This window comes from Phocoena phocoena, chromosome 6 (genome assembly GCF_963924675.1).
Source record: "Phocoena phocoena chromosome 6, mPhoPho1.1, whole genome shotgun sequence".
Lineage (NCBI taxonomy): Eukaryota > Metazoa > Chordata > Mammalia > Artiodactyla > Phocoenidae > Phocoena > Phocoena phocoena.
Genome location: NC_089224.1, coordinates 105,344,577 through 105,366,451, shown reverse-complemented (window position 1 = coordinate 105,366,451; position 21,875 = coordinate 105,344,577). Strand labels below are relative to the sequence as shown.

General features: G+C 42.4%; 1 protein-coding gene and 1 non-coding gene across 3 annotated transcripts in view; both read left to right on the top strand.

Moving 5' to 3' along the window:
• Positions 1-1,070: 1,070 nt before the first annotated feature.
• Positions 1,071-21,875, top strand: part of PPP6C (protein phosphatase 6 catalytic subunit) — a 29,758-nt gene continuing 8,953 nt past the window's right edge. The window contains exons 1-2 of one of the 2 annotated variants that reach the window (XM_065878590.1): positions 1,071-1,241; positions 18,263-18,358. In XM_065878590.1, coding sequence (XP_065734662.1) covers positions 1,167-1,241; positions 18,263-18,358 — 171 coding nt within the window. In that variant the 5' untranslated portion in view covers positions 1,071-1,166. The remainder of the gene's footprint in view (positions 1,242-18,262; positions 18,359-21,875) is intronic. The other variant, XM_065878591.1, reaches the window with a different exon arrangement.
• On the top strand, positions 13,217-13,289 carry TRNAD-GUC (transfer RNA aspartic acid (anticodon GUC)). The gene has a single exon. It is a non-coding gene; the product is annotated as a tRNA-Asp (tRNA).

Sequence of the window (21,875 nt, the reverse complement as noted above, 5' to 3'; positions counted from 1 at the left end):
CACCACTTTCTCATATACTCTGCAGTTATTTACTATATTATTGTTTAATGGTTTATGTTCTGTCTCCTTTACTGGAATATAGCTACAGGTTGAGGATAGGGATCTTCTTCTATTTTGTTTGCAGAATACCCTAAGCACCTACAACTGTACCTGGCATATAGTTAAGTGTTCAATTAATAGCTGTTGAGTGAAGGAATGTTGAAAGTGTACTAAGTACCAGGTCCTGTTCTTGGTACAACAAAAAATCTCTCTGCCCTTATGGCACACGCACTGAAGTAGACTTAAGCCACCCAGACCTATTCCAGTCTTGGCTCCCCCGCCTATACCCTGTGAGATCTGGGCAAGTTACTCAACCTCTCTGAGCCTTCCTTTGCTATCAATCGTTATGAGGATTAGACAGAAAAACAGCATTTGTATAGTGCCTGGCCTAAGAAGAGCTTTAATATTTGTTTCCTTTCTTTCCAGGCTGGAAAGTTGGTAGCCTGACATCTCTGCCAAGGGTTTAGGCAAGGTTTCTATTAAGGCCTTGGAAAGGTGCAAACAGGTTACTATACGGCCAGGCCTACTCAACTTTTTTTTTTGGCTCTACCGTGCAGCATGAGGGATCTTAGTTCCCTGACCAGGGAGGAACCCGTGCCCTCTGCAGTGGAAGCGCATAGTCTTAACCACTGGACCGCCAGGGAAGTCCCCAGGCTTACCCAATTTTTAAGTGAAGATATTCTGGTGAGAGAATGCTCACAAGGGTCGGAGTGAGAAACCAGGGAATGGCTAGTGTCACCTACTTTGCCATTTTGCATCGGAAAAGCCTCGCTGGGTCCGCAGAGGTGGAAGTCTAGAGGAAGGGAAGGGGAGGAAAAGAAGAGTAGCTGGCCACTACAGAAAACTACAAATCCCAGCACACCCCACGGTAAACAACTACGGGTCTCAGCAGTTTCAGCTCCCTGGACCCAGGGAGCTCTGGGGGCCTGACTGCCTGTGTTCCGTGGGAGAGAGCGTGGGGCGTGCCGAAGCATTGGGGAAAATCGGGTCAAGCTTTACGCCGCTGCGTAGACGCGTCTCACGGGCCGGACGTGACGTAGGGAGGGTTCCGGCTTCGGCCTCCGCCGCTGCCGCCGCTAGCACAGCCGCGGACGCCGCTGCTGCCGTCGGGGCTTGTTATTTCTAAAATGGCGCCCCTGGACTTGGACAAGTATGTTGAGATAGCGCGGCTGTGCAAATACCTGCCGGAGAACGACCTGAAGGTGAGACTGGCCGGGGCGGGAGCGCTGCTTTCGGGGCTCCCCCCCTTCCGGCAGCGGGACTCCCGGCGGCCCGCCCTTCCTCTCTCCGCGGGACCCCCGGCAGTGTCCTGTCCCGTCACGGTGGAGGGCCTAACGCGGCGCGAGGCGACTCGTTCCGACTTGGCGTCACGCGGGGAGCGGGGGCAGCCCGAGTCCCCCGAATGCCATCCCGATTCCCTCGGCGGGGATCCCAAGGAATGTCGCGGCCTCTGCGCCAGGGTTGCCCGTCCTGGCCTTGGGGCTGCCCCGGAGCTCGAGCCTTCACGGCTTTGCTTACAAGACTCCTCTCCCCCCACACGGACCCCGGGTCTCGGAGTCTGAGGCGAGCCCCCGCGGGCAGTGGCAGCGGTCATCCCCCCCAGTGGCGGTGACAGGAGCGCGGGGAGGCCGGCGTCTGACAGGGGATGCAGCGTGCTCCCGGAACGCGGCCCCAGTGGGTTTAGGTGCCTGAGGAATGGGGATGGGCATGGGAAGGGGCAGGCGGGGGCCCGAGCAACCTGGTAGGGTGAGAGAACGTCAAGTCGTCCTTCTGTTCGAGCACTTCTCCCAGTTGCTTTTTAGGAGTGTTGGTTTTCTTCTGCTCCTTCCAATATGAACCCGTTTTCGAGCACGTCTTTGAGCCGTTTTAAGTGGATAAAGTAACAGGCTCTCAATAAACACCAATACGTTTCTGTCCTTTAAGTTGTCCCCGCTCCCCCCCACCCCCTGCCCCAATCTCTTCTTAGCTCAAGATTTCATTGTTTTGGTTATCCAAAGGAAATGAGTCGTTCTTTGTACTGCAGAGTCCTAGCACCAGTAAACCTATGTTTGGGTAAAGAAATGAATGTAAGAATAAAGGAATGTAAGTCTTTAGGATACTGCTTTTTTGACAAGTGTTTCTATGCGTTTGTTAAAACCAGTGCTTAGGTGACTAGCAGTGTTTAGAGGTTGGTGGTAGTGCCTGTTCTTGTTCAATTAACTTTGATTTGCTGTGTGGTAAGTGGGTAAACTGTTGATAATTTTGAGTTCTTTTTATTCTTTAAGCTGTGGGTTTAAAGTAATTTATTTTTGTCCGTGAGTTTTTTTCTCTTAAGGAAGATATTACTGGTTTTTTCTTTTGCCATCTCTTGGTACAGGGAGTTGATATTTAACATCAGTCAACAGTGTGCAAAATGTTTAAGACCACAGGAGCTGTTGTGAATGTAACTAACTTGTATGTTAATTATATGTGCTGTTTGATAGGGGAGTCATTCTTGTCCATTTTCCCCTTTTTAACAGGATAATTTAATTAAAATGGGGACAAAGCCAGTATTAGTAGAAATGTAGCTTTCATGCTCTTGTGACGATAGTTTTGTAGCTTCTTTCTGCTATATGGCTTTTTAGGAAACAAGGATTTTTCCTTAAAAAAACGCGACATTGTGACCCAGTTCATTGGAAAACTAAAGTTGGTTTTTGCATGTCAGTGAATTGATGTGGAACTTTCTGTTCTTTAGGATATGTAAGGCAGTTTTAAGCTTTGTGTTTATAATGAGTAAAATATTGCTTATTATGAAATGTATCTCGATATTGGATATTGAAATGATTTGAAAGACAAATCAGTTGGATTTTCTTTAGACCTCTTAATTTGATAAACATCAGATTTCCTTCCTAACCTAAGAGAATATAGTTATTAAACCATTTCATCTCCCTTTGCAACACAATTGGACTGTGCTTAGTGTGTATCTGTTTCCTAGTAAATTTCCCCCGCACCCCCCGGACCAACCACTAGAAAAAAAAAATTCTGAATTTTTCTATATAAGTGGAGGCTTTTCTTCTTTGTCTTGGAAATGTTTTTTTTATTTTATTTTTTTCGGTACGCGGGCCTCTCACTGTTGTGGCCTATCCCGTTGCTGAGCACAGGCTCTGGACGCGCAAGCTCAGCGGCCATGGCTCACGGGCGCAGCCGCTCCGCGGCATGTGGGATCTTCCCGGACCGGGGCATGAACCCGTGTCCCCTGCATCGGCCGGCGGACTCTCAACCACTGCGCCACCAGGGAAGCCCTGGAAATGTTTTTATCAGATTAATTTTCTTGTGCTGCATCTCTGGTGTATTTAAAGAAATTTAATTCTGTTTCTCCCTCTTGGCATGAAGTGCAAACTAAAATTAGGCAGGCCAAGAAAGTATTCCAGGAGCACTTTTTCTGAGGCTTTAAAGCCAAAATAAAATATTCTATCAAAGGAGGAAAAATCATTGGGGCCACTTAATGATCATTACGGAAAAGATTTGTTCTGGTAGAAAAATAGGCCGAAATTTACCTGTTTTAAATTGGAAGTTGGAAATACTAAATAAAATAATAAATGCATAGGATGTTCTAGATCTAATCATGATTTCTCTATATCTAAATTGGAAATGGTCAAATCACTAGTCCTGGGTCAAATGTACATAACTGTTTTGAAGGAATAAGGGTGATATATGAAGGTGAGTGGACCAAAGCATAACATTTCTTAAAAAAGAGTTCGTGTGATTCTCATCCACTAAAAAAATTTTAGAGAGGATCTTAGAAACCACAGATTCCATATCTGACCAAATGTAAGAATGAATGATGAAAGACAGGTTTACTGAATACTTACACTTAGGTATTTTGTCATGGGAGAGGTTCTATAACTTGGAGATTGTCTGATCTCTTCGACAGTTCTTAAAGGTCCCATGTAAGTAAAGAAGTTGCACACTGAGTTGGTGTTCAGTTTTTTTTTTTTTTTTTTACTGAAGAACTGAAGACAGTTTCCATGGTAGGGGTTGGGAGAATACTAGTGTCTACCTCAGATATGCAACACAGGGAGAAGTAACCACTTTTATGGATTGATAGTCGCTGTAATCTTTTTTGGAACTCACTTTTATGTTTAGTCTGAACCATCTCTGTTTTTCACATAAGGCCACTGAGCCATCTCTGTTTTTCGTATAAGGCCACTGCTCTGCAAAATTGTACCTCTGTTTGAAATGCCTCCATAAAGCTTCAGAGAATTCTCTCTTGCTTTTTTCTAAGACTTGGTGAAGAGCCTTTTGTACCTCCTTATTCAGCCTCTATCTGATTTTATAGATTCTCATATATGGTAGTCTTGAGCCTTCTAGATTTGAAGCCTGTTAGTCTTGTCACTCACCTTATTGCCTGTCTTACTGATCATTCTGTTTACCTGAGTTGTTTGGTTTTGTATATTATCTTTCTTTAGGTATTTCAAGGAAAAATGAACACAGTACAGCAGTTAGGGACAGACTGTGGCTTTCTATAGGGCTAGAATAGTTTTTTCAGTGTTTTCATTGATAATCTTTCTGAGACCCTTTCTGATAATGCTTGACATTTTGTCTTTTTGGCTACAGAATCACAGTCTCTTGGATCTTCTGAAAGTAGTCTGTAGCAGTGCTGTCCAATAGAAAATGCTCAGAAATGTGAGCCTCAAATTGTTAAATTTTTTAAAGTAAAAAGAAACAGGTGCCGGAGCCTGTGCTCCGCAACGGGAGAGGCCACAACAGTGAGAGGCCCACGTACCACAAAAAAACCAAAAAAAACCCCCCCAAAAAAGGTGAAATCAATCTTAGTAATATTTTATTTAACCCAATTTCAACATGCAATTAATATAAAATTACTAACATAATACCTTGTCTTTTTTTTGTATTAAGTCTACAAAATGTGGTATATGTTTTACATTTACAATACATCCCAGTTTGGATCAGCCACATTTCAGGTGCTCAATAGCTACATGTGGTAGTAGGTTTCCTATGGGACAGTGCACACTTCTAATGACTCCCAGACCCTTTTCTAGAATTTCAGAGCTGAGAGAGAATCAGAGTTTGCCTAGTTCTGTATTCTTCTCACTTTACTGAGGGGGAACTGAGCTTTGTAGAGTTTATGATCTGCCTGAGGATGTCCAGCTAATCAATGAATTAAGTTGGAAAGCCTCTTTGTGCAGAGCTCTTTCTGATACAGTTAATAGCCTTTTAGGATGGCAAATAGCATACTTTTCTAAGTATGTCTTCCACTTAATCACCTTTCTTTTTACCTTCCATTCTGAGTACATTAGAGTGCTTTCTTCTGACGGTGTGCCTTGTACTTCCCTGCTTCTTTGCTTCTGCTTAGTCTCTTTCTTTTACCTACTTAATACTTATATAGCACAAATATTAAATCATTTAATACTGTGTGAGTTGGGTACAAACATTTGCCCCGTATTACAGACAGGTATCTCAAGCACAGGCAGATTAAGTAACTTTTCAAAGGCATATAGCTAGTAGGTAAGTGAAGGAGCTGCATTCAGACCTAGGCAGTCTGGCTCCAGGGTTCACGTCCATATCTACCACTTATGTTTCCTCTATACAATACCCTTCATGCCCCTTTTAATTTTATTTATTTATTTATTTATTTTTTGGCCGCGCCAAATGGCTTGTGGAATCTTAGTTCCCCTACCAGGGATCGAACCCTGGGCCCACAGCAGTGAAAGCGCAGAGTCCTAACCACTGGACCACCAGGGAATTCCCCTCCATGCCCTTTTTAGCTCTAGCTCAGATGTCACTTTCTCCATACAGGGCTCCTGGATTCCGTAGTCAGAATTATTAGTAATGGTTAGAATTTACACAGCTACTTACAGTTTTCAGAGTACCTTCATGTCCACTCTATCACTGTGATAGGCAGAGCAAATATCAGGACTTGATAAGGTTTAAGTGATTTTTGCCACAGTGAGTCAGCAGAGTATGTACCTGAATTTATTTGCTATTTAAAATTTCCATTCTGGAATTCCCTGGTGGTCCAGTGGTTAGGACTCGGTGCTTTTGCTGCCATGGCCCACGTTCAATATCTGGTCCGGGAACTAAGATCCTGCAGGATGTTTGGCAAGGCCAAAATATTTTCCATTCTTTCTGTTCTATACTAACCTTTGCCCCATAGCACTTTTTGTTCCATTTTACTACCACTTGTATTGTTCTGTCTTGTATGATAGTAAATACACCTGTCTCCACCATTAGACTGCAAGCTTCTTGAAGGGCCAGGATCGTATCTTGTTTATTTTTGTATTCTCCACAGTCTTAGAACACTGCCTTGTATGTGATAGACACTCAGTTAAGGTGTGTTGAATTAAACCATACTGCTTTACAACAGACATTTCTTTAACTGTCTCCTGTGTCAAGTACTATTCCCTGTGGATGCTAGAGATAGAATTTGGCACTTCTCTCTGTCTTTGAGGGGCTCTCAATATAGTAGGGGAGATAGAGAGGTAAACAAATGATCATTGCGTAGTTTGGTAGGTGCTAAAATAGAGAGCTGTCCAGCATATCGGAGAACATAGAAGAAGCAGCATCTAACTCTGGAGCCACAGATGGTTTCACAAAGGAGGAACAATGAGAGGATGAGCAGAGTTTTTTCAGGTAGACAAGACAGGAAGGAAAGAACATGAAGCAGAAGAAATACCATGTGCAATGGTATAGCTTAATCTAAAAGAAGATGGCTGGTCAACTTGAAGTAGTTTGGTATGGCTTGAGGTGGTGCAGAGAAGACAGGCAGAGACCAAATCATGGAAGATGAGGCTGATAAACTTGAATTTTTATCTTTGAGATGGTTCATGTATAAACACTTTGAAATGTTTTTATATTTTAGGGAAAAACAAATAAATCATGCTTGGTGATATTTTAAAAAATATGGCTAACTGAAAAGTAGATTCAAAGGAAACTATTAGAGAGATACACTGTTGTATGTAGTAGGAATATGACAAAATCATAAAGATGATATCTGAATGGAGTTTGGGAAACACTATCATAGAGGAGTGTCCTTGAGAGGTTTTTAAGGGGGACAGTGACAGGTTTTAGGAATTTTCTAGCAGCATTATGGACCTTGGATTGGAATGGGACAAAAATGTCATAGGAGCAATAGACCAGGTGACATGAAAGCTTTTGAAGTAAGCCAGTAACAAGTGGTTGTGGTGTTTAAAAGGAAATGAAGATGGTATAATAGGACCTGTTGACAGATTATGTCTAGGTTTGAGAGAGAGAGAGAAGAGTTTAGTGTAATCTCTTAGTTTCTGGCATGGATTACTTAGTAAATACTAATAACTAGATTAAGGCATACAAGGGAGTTTGGTTTGGGCCAGACTGAATTTGAGATGCTGCCAAGTCAAGAGACTGAGGCAGAAACATTCAGAAAACTGTTGGATAAACAGATCTGTTGGGTAACAAATATCTATTGATTACCAAATGTGCTCCAGACACTGTTCTAATAGTGTTAAACTCAGGAGAAAGGTCTAGACCAGTGGTTCTCAGCTGGGGGTGATTTTGCCCCCGAGCGGATATTTGGCGATGTCTGGAGACACTTGTAGATTTTCGCAGTTATCTAGGGGGTGTAAAGGCCAGATGTTCCTGGACATCATACAGTGCACAGGACAGCAGCCCCCACAACAGAGAGTTGTCGGTAGTGCCAGGGCTCAGGAACTCTGGTTTTTACTGAAGGTACAGATATTTCCTTCTGGATTGTTAGCGTGTGAATATCATTGTCATCTTGGATTCCCGCTCCCACTCTTCATTCCCAGTGATTTGTGTTATAGTAGAGACTATTCAAAGGCTGTGTAGAATATAATCTTAGATAGATTTTTATTTCTTAAGAAGAGATTTTGTAAATACCAGTATGTAAAAGTAAATAAAGGAAATAGTATGTTTCCAATAACAAGATCAGCTAAACGAAGAATTACAGAAATTCAAAACCCAGTGTATTTGAGGGGCAAGAGAGAACAGGGAGACAGGAGCAGAGAATAGAGTGGATCTGTAAACAAGTATCTTGAGGAAAACGTAGAGAAGGGAAATAGGGTCTCCTAAGAATGGGTCCATGAACCTCTACTTTTTCAAGGATTACGAATTAATTAGGCACCGTGGGGAGAAATGGGTGTAGTTTGCCCTAAATTTGGGATAAGACTGAGAATCTTGCCTCAGTGACTGCTTTGGGGCAGAAAGAGAAACAAACCATGCTTCCTACAAATCAAGCTGCAAAAAAAAGCTGTGAAGGGCTTTGGAAGAGCCTCTCCCATGGCAAGACTGAGCTCTGAGAGGCCAGTGTGTGTGTAGTTGGCTGACATATGTAGAGTTTGTGCTGAGATTTCATAGACTTCTTATTTTTATGTGCTCTTGACATGAATTTGTAAGCTGCTGCTGAACTGGAGTGATGAGAGGCAGTGGCTTTGGCTTAGAGGCTTAGTGCTCTAAGTCCTCTGTTGGGACTGCAGAAGTGGCAGTTATAGGAGGCAGCTGTTAACTTTACTCAAGTTAGCGTGCCTGGCCTCGGGTTGAAGATGTTGCTTAAGTAGTTTACATGGTTCGCTAGGCACTCACTGGCTTTTGGTAGGGTTTCACAGTGATGTTCTTTAGCTAATGGTCTCCTGTTACTTTCAGATCAGCCCCGGGGGGTTTGGGCCAGTCACCATAAGTGACTTGCAGTTCAGGAGGCATTATGGACCAGGAGAGCCAGTCATATGTGGGTGCAAATTCTGCAGCATTCAAAATGGGAACGATAGAGTCCCTCACGAATCTGTGCTGTGATTAGTTTCAGAATGTTAAATGATAACTCACTTTGTTCTAAAAAGTATATAGAGTGGTTTACAAAGAAGCATTCAATATAGCAAGATAAATTATATTCAGAATAAGTAAGAAAAATGAGACAAAAAGAAAATAAAGATAGGAAACCAAAATGAAGCCAATAGGAAAAATAAGAATAGTACATATAAAAGAAAAGCTATGATGACTGGGTTACTTCTTTGAGATTAGGCCTTAAGCTTTCTAGGAGCCTACAGAAAGATGTAAACTGATCAATTAAAAAAAACTTACAGAGTCTGTAAGATGATAAAAATAAGCTTCTCAGGGAAATCACATCTATCCTTGATGGAAGAAACAAAGAGACATTCCTCCCCCAGTCCTCCTTGAAGGCAACTATTTAATCACAGCATCCTGTGCACCTTGTTTATAGTCCACGCAATGACAAGCTCTGTAGAGGACTGTTTCCTATAATGTCCTTTACTACAGGTTGATAGTATGACATTAAAGTGCAATTTGGGAAAAAGCAATTGGGAATGGAGTGCAGTGTAACGCAGGGTGAGTTCAGCCCTCTCTAGAGGACAGTCTGGCTTAATTCGTGGTGGAGTTTATAGTAGGTTGGTTTGTTTGGGTAACATACTAATAATTGATCTTTAAAGGGGTGTACACCAAATTTGATGGAGCCCCCAAATTTACAAGAGTGGGCAAGAGGAGAGATCAACATTATACGCTTATGTCAGAGAATATATTAGGTATGGGCTCTGACCTTCACTGATGGAAGTTAGGCCTGTTCTTAAAAGATGTGCAATCTGAAAGAGTGTGGGTGGGACAAGTGCCTGAGAACAAGCAGGCCTCCTGGCAACAAACAGAAAACTCTGCCCACTCCTGGACAAATTACAGCAAAGCACTTCTGCAGATACCTTGGTGGAATTCTCTTTGAGGAGGTTTGGTGAGTGTACCTGAAAAAAATCGCAAATATTAATTGAGCAAGGCATTATACCTAAGAAAGGTGGGTAAGGTCCTGAGATAGGTACTTTAAAACATCACTATAGGGCTTCCCTGGTGGCGCAGTGGTTGAGAGTCTGCCTGCCGATGCAGGGGACACGGGCTCGTGCCCCAGTCCGGGAAGATCCCACATGCCACAGAGTGGCTGGGCCCGTGAGCCATGGCCGCTGAGCCTGCACGTCCGGAGCCTGTGCTCCGCAACGGAAGAGGCCACAACAGTGAGAGGCCTGCATACTGCCAAAAAAAAAAAAAAAAAAAAAAAAAATCACTATATTGTTTTATTTTAAAAATTGTATAGTTTCAGAAAGTACATTTAAAAGTATAAATTGTTGCTCTATGAGGCTAACCTAAAAAAAGTAGTGCTCTTTTTTCTGGCTGACTGAGAAGGGAGGTGGTAATGAAAGACTATAAAAAAATACAGGCCAATCATGGCATATTTGTTCTTTGGAACTACCCTTAAGCTAGATGGAAGTGAGTTAGGGTGAAAAAAAAATGCAAACAGTAATTGTAAACTTTGGGAGCTAATTACTATACAAATAATAAATTATATATCACAGGTCTAATGGATTATAATAGAAAGAGGATGTTGTACAACACTGATCTTTTGAAATTGATTGGGAGGACAGCTACCTCTATCCACAAGGAGTAGATTTGAGTGGTTATGGTCAACGTGGTAATTATTATTTTTAAAGAAGTAATATATATTTTTAATTTAAAAATAACAGTTTTATGAGATATAATTCACATATCATAAAATTAATTTTTAAAGTGTATAATTCAGTGGGGTTTTTTTCCCAGTGGGTTTTAATATATTTACAGAGTTGTGCAACCATTGCCATAATCAATGTTAGAACATTTTTATCATCCCAAAGAGAAACTATACCCATTAACAGAAACTCCCCATTACCCCTTACCTCAAAGTCCAGCCCTAAGCAACCATTAATCTATTTTATATCTTCATGGATTTGCCTATTCCAGGCATTTCAAATAAATTGAGTCATATATTGAGTTGGCTAAAAAGTTCCTTCGGGTTTTCCCATAAGGTGTTACGGAACTTTTTGGCCAACTCAATATATATATATATTTTTTTTAAAATAAATTTATTTGTTTATTTATTTATTTTTGGCTGTGTTGGGTCTTCATTGCTGCACACGGGCTCTCTCCAGCTGTGGCGAGCAGGGGCCACTCCTTGCCGTGGTGCATGGGCTTCGCATTGCAGCGCTTGTTGCAGAGCACAGGCTCCAGGCACACAGGCCCCAGCGGCTGTGGCACGCAGGCTCAGCAGTGGGGCTCGCAGACTCCAGAGTGCAGGCTCAGCAGTTGTGGTGCACGGGCTTAGTTGCTCTACGGCATGTGGGATCCTCCCGGACCAGGGCTCGAACCCGTGTCCCCTGCATTGGCAGGCGGATTCTTCACCACTGAGCCACCAGGGAAGCCCCTTCATGCTTTTTTAAAAAGTAAAATAAATAAACAAAGATGAAAGTGGAATGCGTTTTGGTTGACATCTCTGGCAACTGCTGTTTTGGGTTTGATGTATATCCTCCTAGCTTATTTTATTTTATTATTTTTTCATTTTACTGCGTTGGATCTTAGTTGTGGTACATGGGATCTTCATTGAGGCATGTGGGATCTTTTGTTGTGGCGCTCCGGCTCTTCGATGTGGTGTGCAGGCAGGCTCAGTAGTTTCGCCGCATGGGCTTAGTTGCCCTGAGGTATGTGGGATCTTAGGTCCCCGACCAGGGATCAAACCCGCGTCCCCTGCATTAGAAGGCAGATTCTTAACTTCTGGACCACGAGGGAAGTCCCCCAGGTTGGTATTTCTATTTTGTGGATGAGGAAAGTGAGGCACAGAGAGATGAAGTAACTTAGCAGGGTTACACAGCTAAGTAACAGACAGTAAGCTAAGTAATAGGTAGTAAGAAATTGAGGTGATATTGTTCTGTGATCTCTTTGACTTCAGAGACTGTGCTCTTAACCTCTGAACTGTGCCATTGTGTTACTTGTGTAAGATATCCTGCAATTGGTACTTGTTGATTTAGGAGTAAAGGAATATTCTCTCTGGGCCCTACTCTATTCCTCCAAAATTTGACCTTCCATCAGTATTTTCTTTTTTTAAAATTTTGTTTATTTTATTTATTTATTTTTGGCTGTGTTGGGCTGTCGATGGCTTTCTCTAGCTGTGGCGAGAGGGGGCTACTCTTCGTTGAGATGCGCAGGCTTCTCATTGTGGTGGCTTCTCTTGTTGTGGAGCATGGGCTCTAGGAGCACGGGCTTCAGTAGTTGTGGTACGCGGGTTCAGTAGTTGTGGCTCACGGGCTCTAGAGTGCAGGCTCAGTAGATGTGCCGCACGGGCTTAGTTGCTCCACAGCATGTGGGATCTCCCCGGACCAGGGCTCGAACCCATGTCCCCTGCATTGGCAGGCGGATTCTTTACCACTGTGCCGCCAGGGAAGCCCCTTCCATCAGTATTGAACATAGCTGATTACTCCTCTTTTGAAACATTTTCTTCACCGGACTTCTACAATACTACACTCTCATGGTTTCCTTTGTACCTCATCAAGCAGTCCCTTTTGCTGGTTCCTCCTTCTGTCCCTAACTTCTGTGTGAAGTATTAAGACTCCTTTTTGTAACTTATCCTTTTCCCTATTTGTAAGCAGCCACTTTAGTTGTCTCTTCTAGTCTCATGACTTGAAATATATATTTCCTGACAATCTCCAAATTGGTCTCTCTAGCCTGCATCCTTTTCCTTGAATTCAGGACTCACTGGGTCAGCTGTTTACAGCACATCTTAGGCACTTTGAAGTCTGATAGGCATTGCAGACTTAGTGTGTCAAAATCAAATTCTTACAGCCAAATAGTGGAAAGAACCCAAATGTCCAGGAACTGATGAATGGATAAGCAAAATGTGGTAAATACATACAATGGAATATTATTCAACTATAAAGAAGAACAAACAAATCATGTATGTTACAATGTGGATGAACTTTAAAAACATATGTTAAGTGAAAGAAGCCAGTCACAAAAGGCCCCATTTCTAGATGTCCAGAATGAACAAATCCATAGACACAGCAGACTAGTGATTGCCTAGGGCTGTGGGGTGGGGTTGTGGGAGGTGGGAGATGAGTGCCAATGAGTATACAGTTTCTTTTTGGGGTGATGAGAATGTTCTAAAATTGATTATGGTGATGGTTGCCCAACAGTGAGCATGCTGAAAACCATTGAATTTTATACATTAAAGGGGTGAATTTTACGATGTGTGAATTATATCTCAATGAAGTTGTTAAAAAAGCCCCACAAATTCCTGGTTCCCCATCCCCCAAACAAAACCCAGACAAATCAAAACAATCTACTACTCATAAAAAAATAATTGAGAAACACTGGGCTTATTAAAATTAAAAACTTTGCTCTGCATGGGAATTCCCTGGTGGTCCAGTGGTTAGGATTTCATGCTGTCACTGCTGAGGGCCCAGGTTTGATCCCTGGTCAGGGAACTAAAATCCCACAAGCCGCGCAGCCAAAAAAAAGAAAATTAAAAAAACAAACAAAAACGTTGCCCTGCAAAAGATGCTTTCAAGAGAATGAGAAGGCAAGCCACGGACTGGGAGAAAATATTTGTGAAAGACATGTCTGATAAGGGACTTTTATCCAGAATAAACAAAACACTCTTAAAACTCAGCACTAGGAAAACAAACAACCCTATTAAAAATGGGCCAAAGGGGCTTCCCTGGTGGCTCAGTGGTTAAGAATCCGCCTGCCAATGTATGAGACACAGGTTCGAGCTCTGGTCCGGGAAGATCCCACATGCCGCAGAGCAGCTAAGCCTGTGTGCCACAACTACTGAGCCTGCGCTCTAGAGCCCGCGTGCCACAACTACTGGGCCCATGTGCTGCAACTACTGAAGCCTGCATGCCTAGAGCCCATGCTCTGCAACAAGAGAAGCCACTGCAGTGAGAAGCCTGCACACCGCAACAAAGAGTAGCCCCCACTCACCGCAACTAGAGAAAGCCCATGCACAGCAACGAAGACCCAACGCAGCCAAAAAAAAAAAAAGGGGCCAAAGACTTGAACAGATACCTCAGCAAAGAAGATATATAGATGACAAATAAGCCTATGAAGAGGTGCTCCATATCATATGTCATTAGGGAGATGCAAATTAAAACAAGGTGGGAATTCCCCAGCGGTCCAGTGGTTAGGACTCTTGCTTTCACTGCTGAGGGCCCAGGTTCAGTCCTTGGTCAGGGAACTGAGATCCCACAGTCCGTGTGGTACGGCCAAAAACAAAACAAAACAAAAACAACAACAAGGCAGTACCACTACACACCTATTAGAATGGCCAGAATCCAAAACACTGACAGCACCAAACATTGGCAAAACTGTAGAGCAACGGAAACTCTCACTCATTGTTGATGGGGATGCAGACTAGTACAGTCACTTTGGAAGATCATTTAGCAGTTTCTTACCAAACTAAACACCCTTACCATATGATGTAGCAGTCATGGTATTTATCCAAATGAGTTGAAAACTTAACATCCACTGTAAAACCTATACACAGATGTTTATGGCAGCATTATTCATAATTGCCAAAATTTGAAAGCAACCAAGATGTCCTTCAGTAGACAAATGGTTAAATAAACTGGTACATTGAGATAATGGAATATTATTCAGTACTAAAAAGAAATGAGCTATCAAACCATGGAGAGACATGAAGGAAGCTTAAATGCGTATTGCTACGTGAAAGAAGCCAACCTGAAAAGACAACATATGTATGATTCCAACTATATGACATTCTAGAAAAGGCAAAACTATGGTGATAGTAAAAAGATCAGTGGTTTCCATCCTTTCCCCATACCTTGCCCGACATATCTCTTAAATGTGGATGTCATCTGTATCCTTTATCACATCCTTTAGTAAACTGGTAAATGCAAGTGTTTCCCTGAGTTCTGTGAGCTGCTCTAGCAAATTATTCAAACCTAAGGAGGAGGTCTTTGGAACCTCTGATCTATACCCGGTTGGTTAGAAGCACAGGTGATAACCTGGGCTTGCAACTGGTGTCTGAAGTGTGTGTGTATATTGGCAGGGGAGTTGTGGGCGGGGGGGCAGTGTTGTGGGACTGAGCCCTTAACCTGTGGGATCTGACACTATCTCTGGTAGATAATGTCAGAATTGAGTTAAATCGTAGGATACCCCGCTGGTGTTGCAGAGAATTGCATATTGTAGGGAGAAAAAACCTTGGTGACCAGGAGTGTCAAAACTGAGTGTTCTGTGTGACTAGTAAGGGAGACACATAGGAAAGAAGCACAAAGTAGGGAAGAACTGAGTTTTTCCCTACATAGGAAGGAAAAAGCTGAGGTTTTTTGTTTTTGTTTTTTTTAAACAAATGCAAAGTAGAACTGAAGGAACCTTAGAGACCATCTTTCATGATAAACTTAAGGCTCTGAGTTCAGAAACATTGTTTCACTCACCAGTATCTGTTCCTTTTACAAATAATGGATGAATTATATATCTGGACCAAGGATTGTTTATTGAAGCATCTGAGGGTTGTAGGAAATTCAGCACAGAAGGAGCTCCCTACTCAGGGCCAGAAGGACTCCAGGCCAAAAGGATGATCTTGCCTTTGAGGTGCTATTTGAAGATCAGGAACTTATCCTACGAATAAGAGCAAACCTTTTTATTTTGAAAATGTTTTAAACAGCTTGATTTCCCCTCATTTTTTGGGGGGGGGACTTTTTTCTTGCTCATCCTCCCCCCTCCCATTGTGAGTTCTCTCCTATGCTTGCCTTCTGTGTAAAGTGTTGTAGCTATAACTGTTTTTGTTTGTTTGTTTGTTTGTTTGTTTGCGGTACGCGGGCCTCTCACTGTTGTGGCCTCTCCCGTTGCGGAGCACAGGCTCCGGACGCGCAGGCTCAGCGGCCATGGCTCACGGGCCCAGCCGCTCCGCGGCATGAGGGATCTTCCCGGAACGGGGCACGAACCCACGTCCCCTGCATCGGCAGGCGGACTCTCAACCACTGCGCCACCAGGGAAGCCCGCTATAACTGTTAAAGTGTGTCTCTCATATATTTAAGTAAATTGTAGCATTTAGATTCCTTAATTAATGTTTAAAATCATTTCATTATGCTTGTGTAGTTTAACTTGTCCTTTCTTGGCAGATCTTCATAAAATCTAGTAGGGCCTCTGACTGTAGTATTAACTGGTCTCAGATGGAAGGAAGATTCCCCCCCAGTTCTTTTTTTTTTTTTTTTTTTTTAATATTTATTTTGGCTGTGCCAGGTCTCAGTTGCAGCACGCTGGATCTTCGTTGCGGCATGCAGACTTCTTTAGTTGCGGCATGTGGACTTCTTAGTTGTGGCATGTGAACTCTTAGTTGTGGCATGTGAACTCTTAGTTGTGGCATGCAAACTCTTGGTTGTAGCATGCATGTGGGATCTAGTTCCCTGACCAGGGATCACACCTGGGCCCCCTGCATTGGAAGCATGGAGTCTTACCCACTGGACCACCAGGGAAGTCCCTAGAGTTCTTTTTTTAAAAATTAATTCCTTAATTAATTTTTGGCTGTGTTGGGTCTTTGTTGCTGCATGCAGGCTTTCTCTAGTTGCGGCGAGCGGGGGCTACTCTTTGTTGCGGTGCGTGGACTTCTCATTGCAGTGGCTTCTCTTTGTTGTGGAGCACGGGCTCTAGGCGCGTGGGCTTCGGTAGTTGTGGCTTGTGGGCTCTAGAGCAGAGGCTCAGTAGTTGTGATGCATGGGCTTAGTTGCTCCGCGGCACGTGGGATCTTCCCGGACCAGGGCTTGAAGCCGTGTCCCCTGCGTTGGCAGGCAGATTCTTTATTTATATTTATTTTTGGCCGCGTTCAGTCTTTGTTGCTGTGCGCGGGCTTTCTCTAGTTGTGGTGAGCAGGGACTACTCTTTGTTGCGGTGCATGGGCTTCTCATTGCAGTGGCTTCTCGTTGCGGAGCACAGGCTCTAGGAGCGTGGGCTTCAGCAGTTGTGGCATGCGGGCTCTAGAGTGCAGGCTCAGTAGTTGTGGTGCGTGGGCTTAGTTGCTGCACGGCATGTGGGATCTTCCCGTACCAGGGCTCGAACCCGTATCTGCTGTATTGGCAGGAGGATTGTTAACCACTGCGCCACCAGGGAAGTTCCCCTAGAGTTCTTTTTAAAAGGTAGAGTGACTCTTAAATTTACATTTTGCGATTAATTTTGTTAACCTTTCTATTTTGAGATAATTGTAGATTTATATGCAATTGTAAGAGATAATACCAAGTGATCCCATGTACCCTTTACCCAGTTTTCTGTGGTAGTAATGTCTTGTGGAACAAATACCACAATCAGGATATTCACATTGATACACTCCACAATCTTGTTCATAATTCTCCAGTTTTACTTGTACTCATTTGTGTGTGTATTTAGTTCTATGCAGTATTGTTATATCTGTAGTCTCATGTATCTAATACCACATTCATGATACAGACAGTTCCATCACCCCAAGGAGTCCACATGTTGTCCTTTTTGTAACCATACGCATCTCCCTCCTGCTGCCCCTACCTCCTAGACCCTTGGCAATCACTAATCTGGTCTCCATTTCTATAAATTTTTAATTTCAAGAATGTTATATAAATGGAATCATACAGTATATAACCTTTTGGGATAGGTGTTTTTTTTTCTCCCCACTCAGCATAAATCCCTTGAAATTTATACAGATTGTCATGTGTCAGTAGTTCGTTTTTTATTGCTGAATAGTATTCCACGGTGTGAATGTACCATAATTTAACTGTTCACTGTTGAAGGACAACTGATTTATTTCTAGTTTTTGGCTCTTATGAATTAAGCTTCTGTGGACCTTTGTGTACAGGTTTTTATGTGATCATAAATTTTCATTGCCAAGAATGCAGTTGCTGGGTCATATTTGGTAAGTGCGTGGTTTGCAATGTACTTTAAAAATTAGCAGATAAGGGCTTCCCTTGGTGGCGCAGTGGTTGAGAGTCCGCCTGCCGATGCAGGGGACGTGGGTTCATGCCCTGGTCCGGGGGAATCCTGCATGCCACGGAGCGGCTGGGCCCGTGAGCCATGACCGCTGGGCCTGCGCGTCCGGAGCCTGTGCTCCGCAACGGGAGAGGCCACAGGGGTGAGAGGCCTGCATACCACACACACACACAAAAATTAGCAGGTAAAAACCTTTTCCTCTTAAAATTACTGACTTTTGCATTTTTTTGTTGAAAAACATCATTTTACAGTTCCTTGCAGAGCTCTCTGTCTTCTAGAACCTATTACCTGTATAGCCAGGGAGTTTGCATTTTGGAATAGGCATTGTGAGAGGAAGGTAAAAGCTGACAGAAATCGAATCCCAGAATCATCATAGTTTCCTTTCCTGTGGCATAATACACGGATTAGTTCTTGTCTTTTTTGCATTTGGCCTTTAGTTTTAATATTGTAATAAAAGGTTGCATTTTATTTTCTCTTCTTACAGCGGCTATGTGACTATGTTTGTGACCTCCTCTTGGAAGAGTCAAATGTCCAGCCAGTTTCAACACCAGTAACAGTGTGTGGAGACATACACGGACAGGTAAAATTTCATGCGGAGATTTTTAGCTTTTGTACTGTCTGTCCATGTCTGTTTCCAGTTGTGCTGCAAAATATTAAAAAAAAAAAATGCTGGTGGTTGGCTAGGGTGCCTCAGTCTGTGTGACATTAATGATTCCTGGTTACTGTTAAAGTGAATAAAAGCAGTGGTCAGATTATTCATGGACTTTGTTGAAATCATACTTAGAAAGTGAAGAAGCATTATTGCTCTGTGGACAGGGGGAGGTATAAAATACAAATGTGGGCTGCTCCTAGTTATTATGATCGATAGCAGATGCTTTGGTGTTAGGCACTAATTTTCTATTCATTCTGTTCATTTCTGTTCTGTTCACTTAATATCATATTTTATTGAAAATTTTATTGAAATTTATTGAAAATTTATCATTTCCTTAGTGGGAATGAGAATAGCAGCAGTTCAGAAAGATAAAATTATTGGTGCATGATTTTACAGCAAGTCAGTGCTAGAATGGGATGAGAAAGACAGTTCATTTTTTCATCTGCTGGGGTTTTGTTTGTTTTTAAGAGTTTCAGAGCATTGACAGGTGGGGTACACCTCATCTTTAGACTCTTACTGTCAGTGTTTAGCCTAGTTAGAAAACTGTGTATTTGTAGTTTTTTCTTTTTTACTGGGAAATGAAAGCTGAACAGAACACTCATAGCCTGCTCTGTGCATGCAATGGAGTTGGGGCTATAAGACATAATATTTGTGAACAATATAGTATTTATGAATTCCTACAGGACCTTAACTATGACTGCCTAAAGGAGCAGAAATGTGTGTAGCTTGGTTGTGATTGAGGGCTGCTCCATGAGTACAGTTCTATTTTTTTTTTCTTTTAATTTGGCTGCCCTGGGTCTCCGTTGCGGCGTGCAGGCTCTTCGTTGCCGGCTTCTCTCTAGTTGCGGCACTAGGGCTCTAGAGCGTGCAGGCTCAGTAGTTGCGGCATGCAGGCTTAGTTGCCCCGTGGCATGTGGGATCTTAGTTCCCTGACCAGGGATCGAACTTGCGTCCCCTGCACTGGAAGGTGGACTCTTAGTCACTGGACCAGCAGGGAAGTCCCATAAAGTTCTATTTTGACTACTTAGCTCTTTTCTTTTTGGTTTTTCAGTCTGTTCTCTGGATGTGTGAGGTTATAATAAATGACATCTGTATGTTATCAGCTTCTAAATAGAGGCCCCCACTATGTCATATTTAATCTGTTAAAATTCTAGTTCTCTAAAGTAGACCTTAGGAGTTCTTCTTAATTTCCATGGAACTTCTCTCCAAAAGTATAATAAATATTTGTATTTTGCTAACATAAAGGGTATTAATATAAGCAGTGCCTTAACATATTTCTAAAAGCTGAAATAAACCAAGTAATGCTTTCCCTTGATTATAATATTAAAATTGAGGGGTTACCTGTGTTTATTGGCTGCAGCACGAGGCTTGTGGGATCTTAGTTCCTGACCAGGGATCGAACCCGTGCCCTTGGCAGTGAAAGTGCAGAGTCCTGGGCTTCCCTGGTGGCGCAGTGGTTGAGAGTCCGCCTGCTGATGCAAGGGACACGGGTTCATGCCCCGGTCCAGGAAGATCCCACATGCCACGGAGCAGCTGGGCCTGTGGGCCATGGCCGTTGAGCCTGCGCGACCGGAGCCTGCGCTCCGCAACGGGAGAGGCCACAACAGTGAGAGGCCCACGTACCGCAAAAAAAACCCAGAAAGTGCAGAGTCCTAACTATTGAACTGCCAGGGAATTCCCCAAGACTTTTCAATAATATGAATTATAGTCATAATCAGAGGTCAGGAAGTTAGAGACAACTTCAAACTGCTAAAATTAATTCAGATAATAAATTTGCACTTCTACTGATAGATTATATATACCTTCAGTCAAATGTACAATTCTTACTTTCATTTATCTTGTGTTTTGACATTAATAATGTACTTTTTCACATATTGCATGTCAATTTTTTTTTTTAAGGTTCCTATGAGGTAGGGTTTTGTAGAGAAGGAAACTGAGTTGAAAGATTGAGGAATTAACCCAAATTCGCACAGCTACTGAGGGACAGAGCTGAGATTTGAAACTCATTTGGGTGCCCGGTAGCCCATGCTATTTATTTATTTATTTTTTGGCTGCACGGCTTGTGGGATCTCACTTCCCCGACCAGGGATTGAACCTGGGCCACGTCAGTGAAAGCCTGGAATCCTAACCACTAGGCCCCCAGGGAACTCCCAGCCCATGTTATTTTAAGACTACCACCAAATTGAGCTGTGTTTCTCTTGTACTTGACCCTTTAAAACAATTGCTCATCAAAAACATGGGACTTGAGGAGCTTCTAAATGTCTGCAGACTAGTCTAATGTAAGGTGTATCTTTTGGAACTTGTACAGTTGTCTTCCCCTTGGGCTAGTTTTGGAATTGCAGGATTGGTTTATGAGTATACATAAACTCATAAGAAATGTTGATACGCATACAGTTGCTGAGAAGCATTGAAACAACATAATCTAGTGAGGAGATTGTAGACTTCAGTGTCAGACAGAGCTTGGTTTAAGTTAAGTCCTGTTTGGGTACATAACAGCTGTTTAAGAAGCCATTTCAGCTAGCTCTTCAGTTCTTTAAATATGGCCTGTGGACCCTTGAGCATCTGTAAGTTGGCAGAAAATCAACTGAGGGTAAAACTGTTGGTGCCTCAGCATGAATCAAGGGAGTGTCACCAGCCTATGCTGGTTGTCATTGTATTTTTCACCAGTATGCATGCATGTACAGTAAAATAAAATGCCAGTATCACTTAAGAATGTCCGTGATGAAGCAGTAATATTAATTGGCACTCTTGACCCCTCAGTAGATACATCTTTTGAGTAGTCCCTGTGATGAAATAGGAAGTATGCATAAAGCACATCTACTGCATATCAAAGAAAAATGGTTTGCTCCAAAGAAAAGTACTTGTGCAGTTCTTTGCATCTCCTGCTGAAATAGCCTCTTTTTTAAAATGGAACGCTGTTTTTACCTGAGAGAATGAATGACAAACTACAGGTATTTGGCAACTGTTTTGCAAAAGTGAACGAAGTGAGCCAGTCACTTCAAGGAAAACAATTGACGTTATTTGTTGCTGATGACAGTATTTGAGTTTTCAAGTGAAATATTGGAATTTTAGAAAATTTGAGTTTACCACCATGAGGCTACTAGCTTCTGATACTTAAAAGACTTTTCTGATGAGGTGAGTAAATTAACAAATAGTTTTTGATGATGTATAAAGAAATTTCATTTCCATTTTCCAAATAACCAGTGTGTTACCCACTCAAAGTGTTAGACCAACTTATCTAACAGAGTTTGAGAAGAGACCAATTGTCAAGTTTTGATGTATTAAAAGAAGAATATGCACCATTATCTCTAAAAGTTATTAAAATTCTCTTCCCTTTTGTAACACATACCTGTATGAAGGTATGTGTTACACTTTAAATTTCTAATGTGGTTAATACTGATTCATATAACGTATAAACAAAAGCTTTTTGGGGACCTGTAATTTT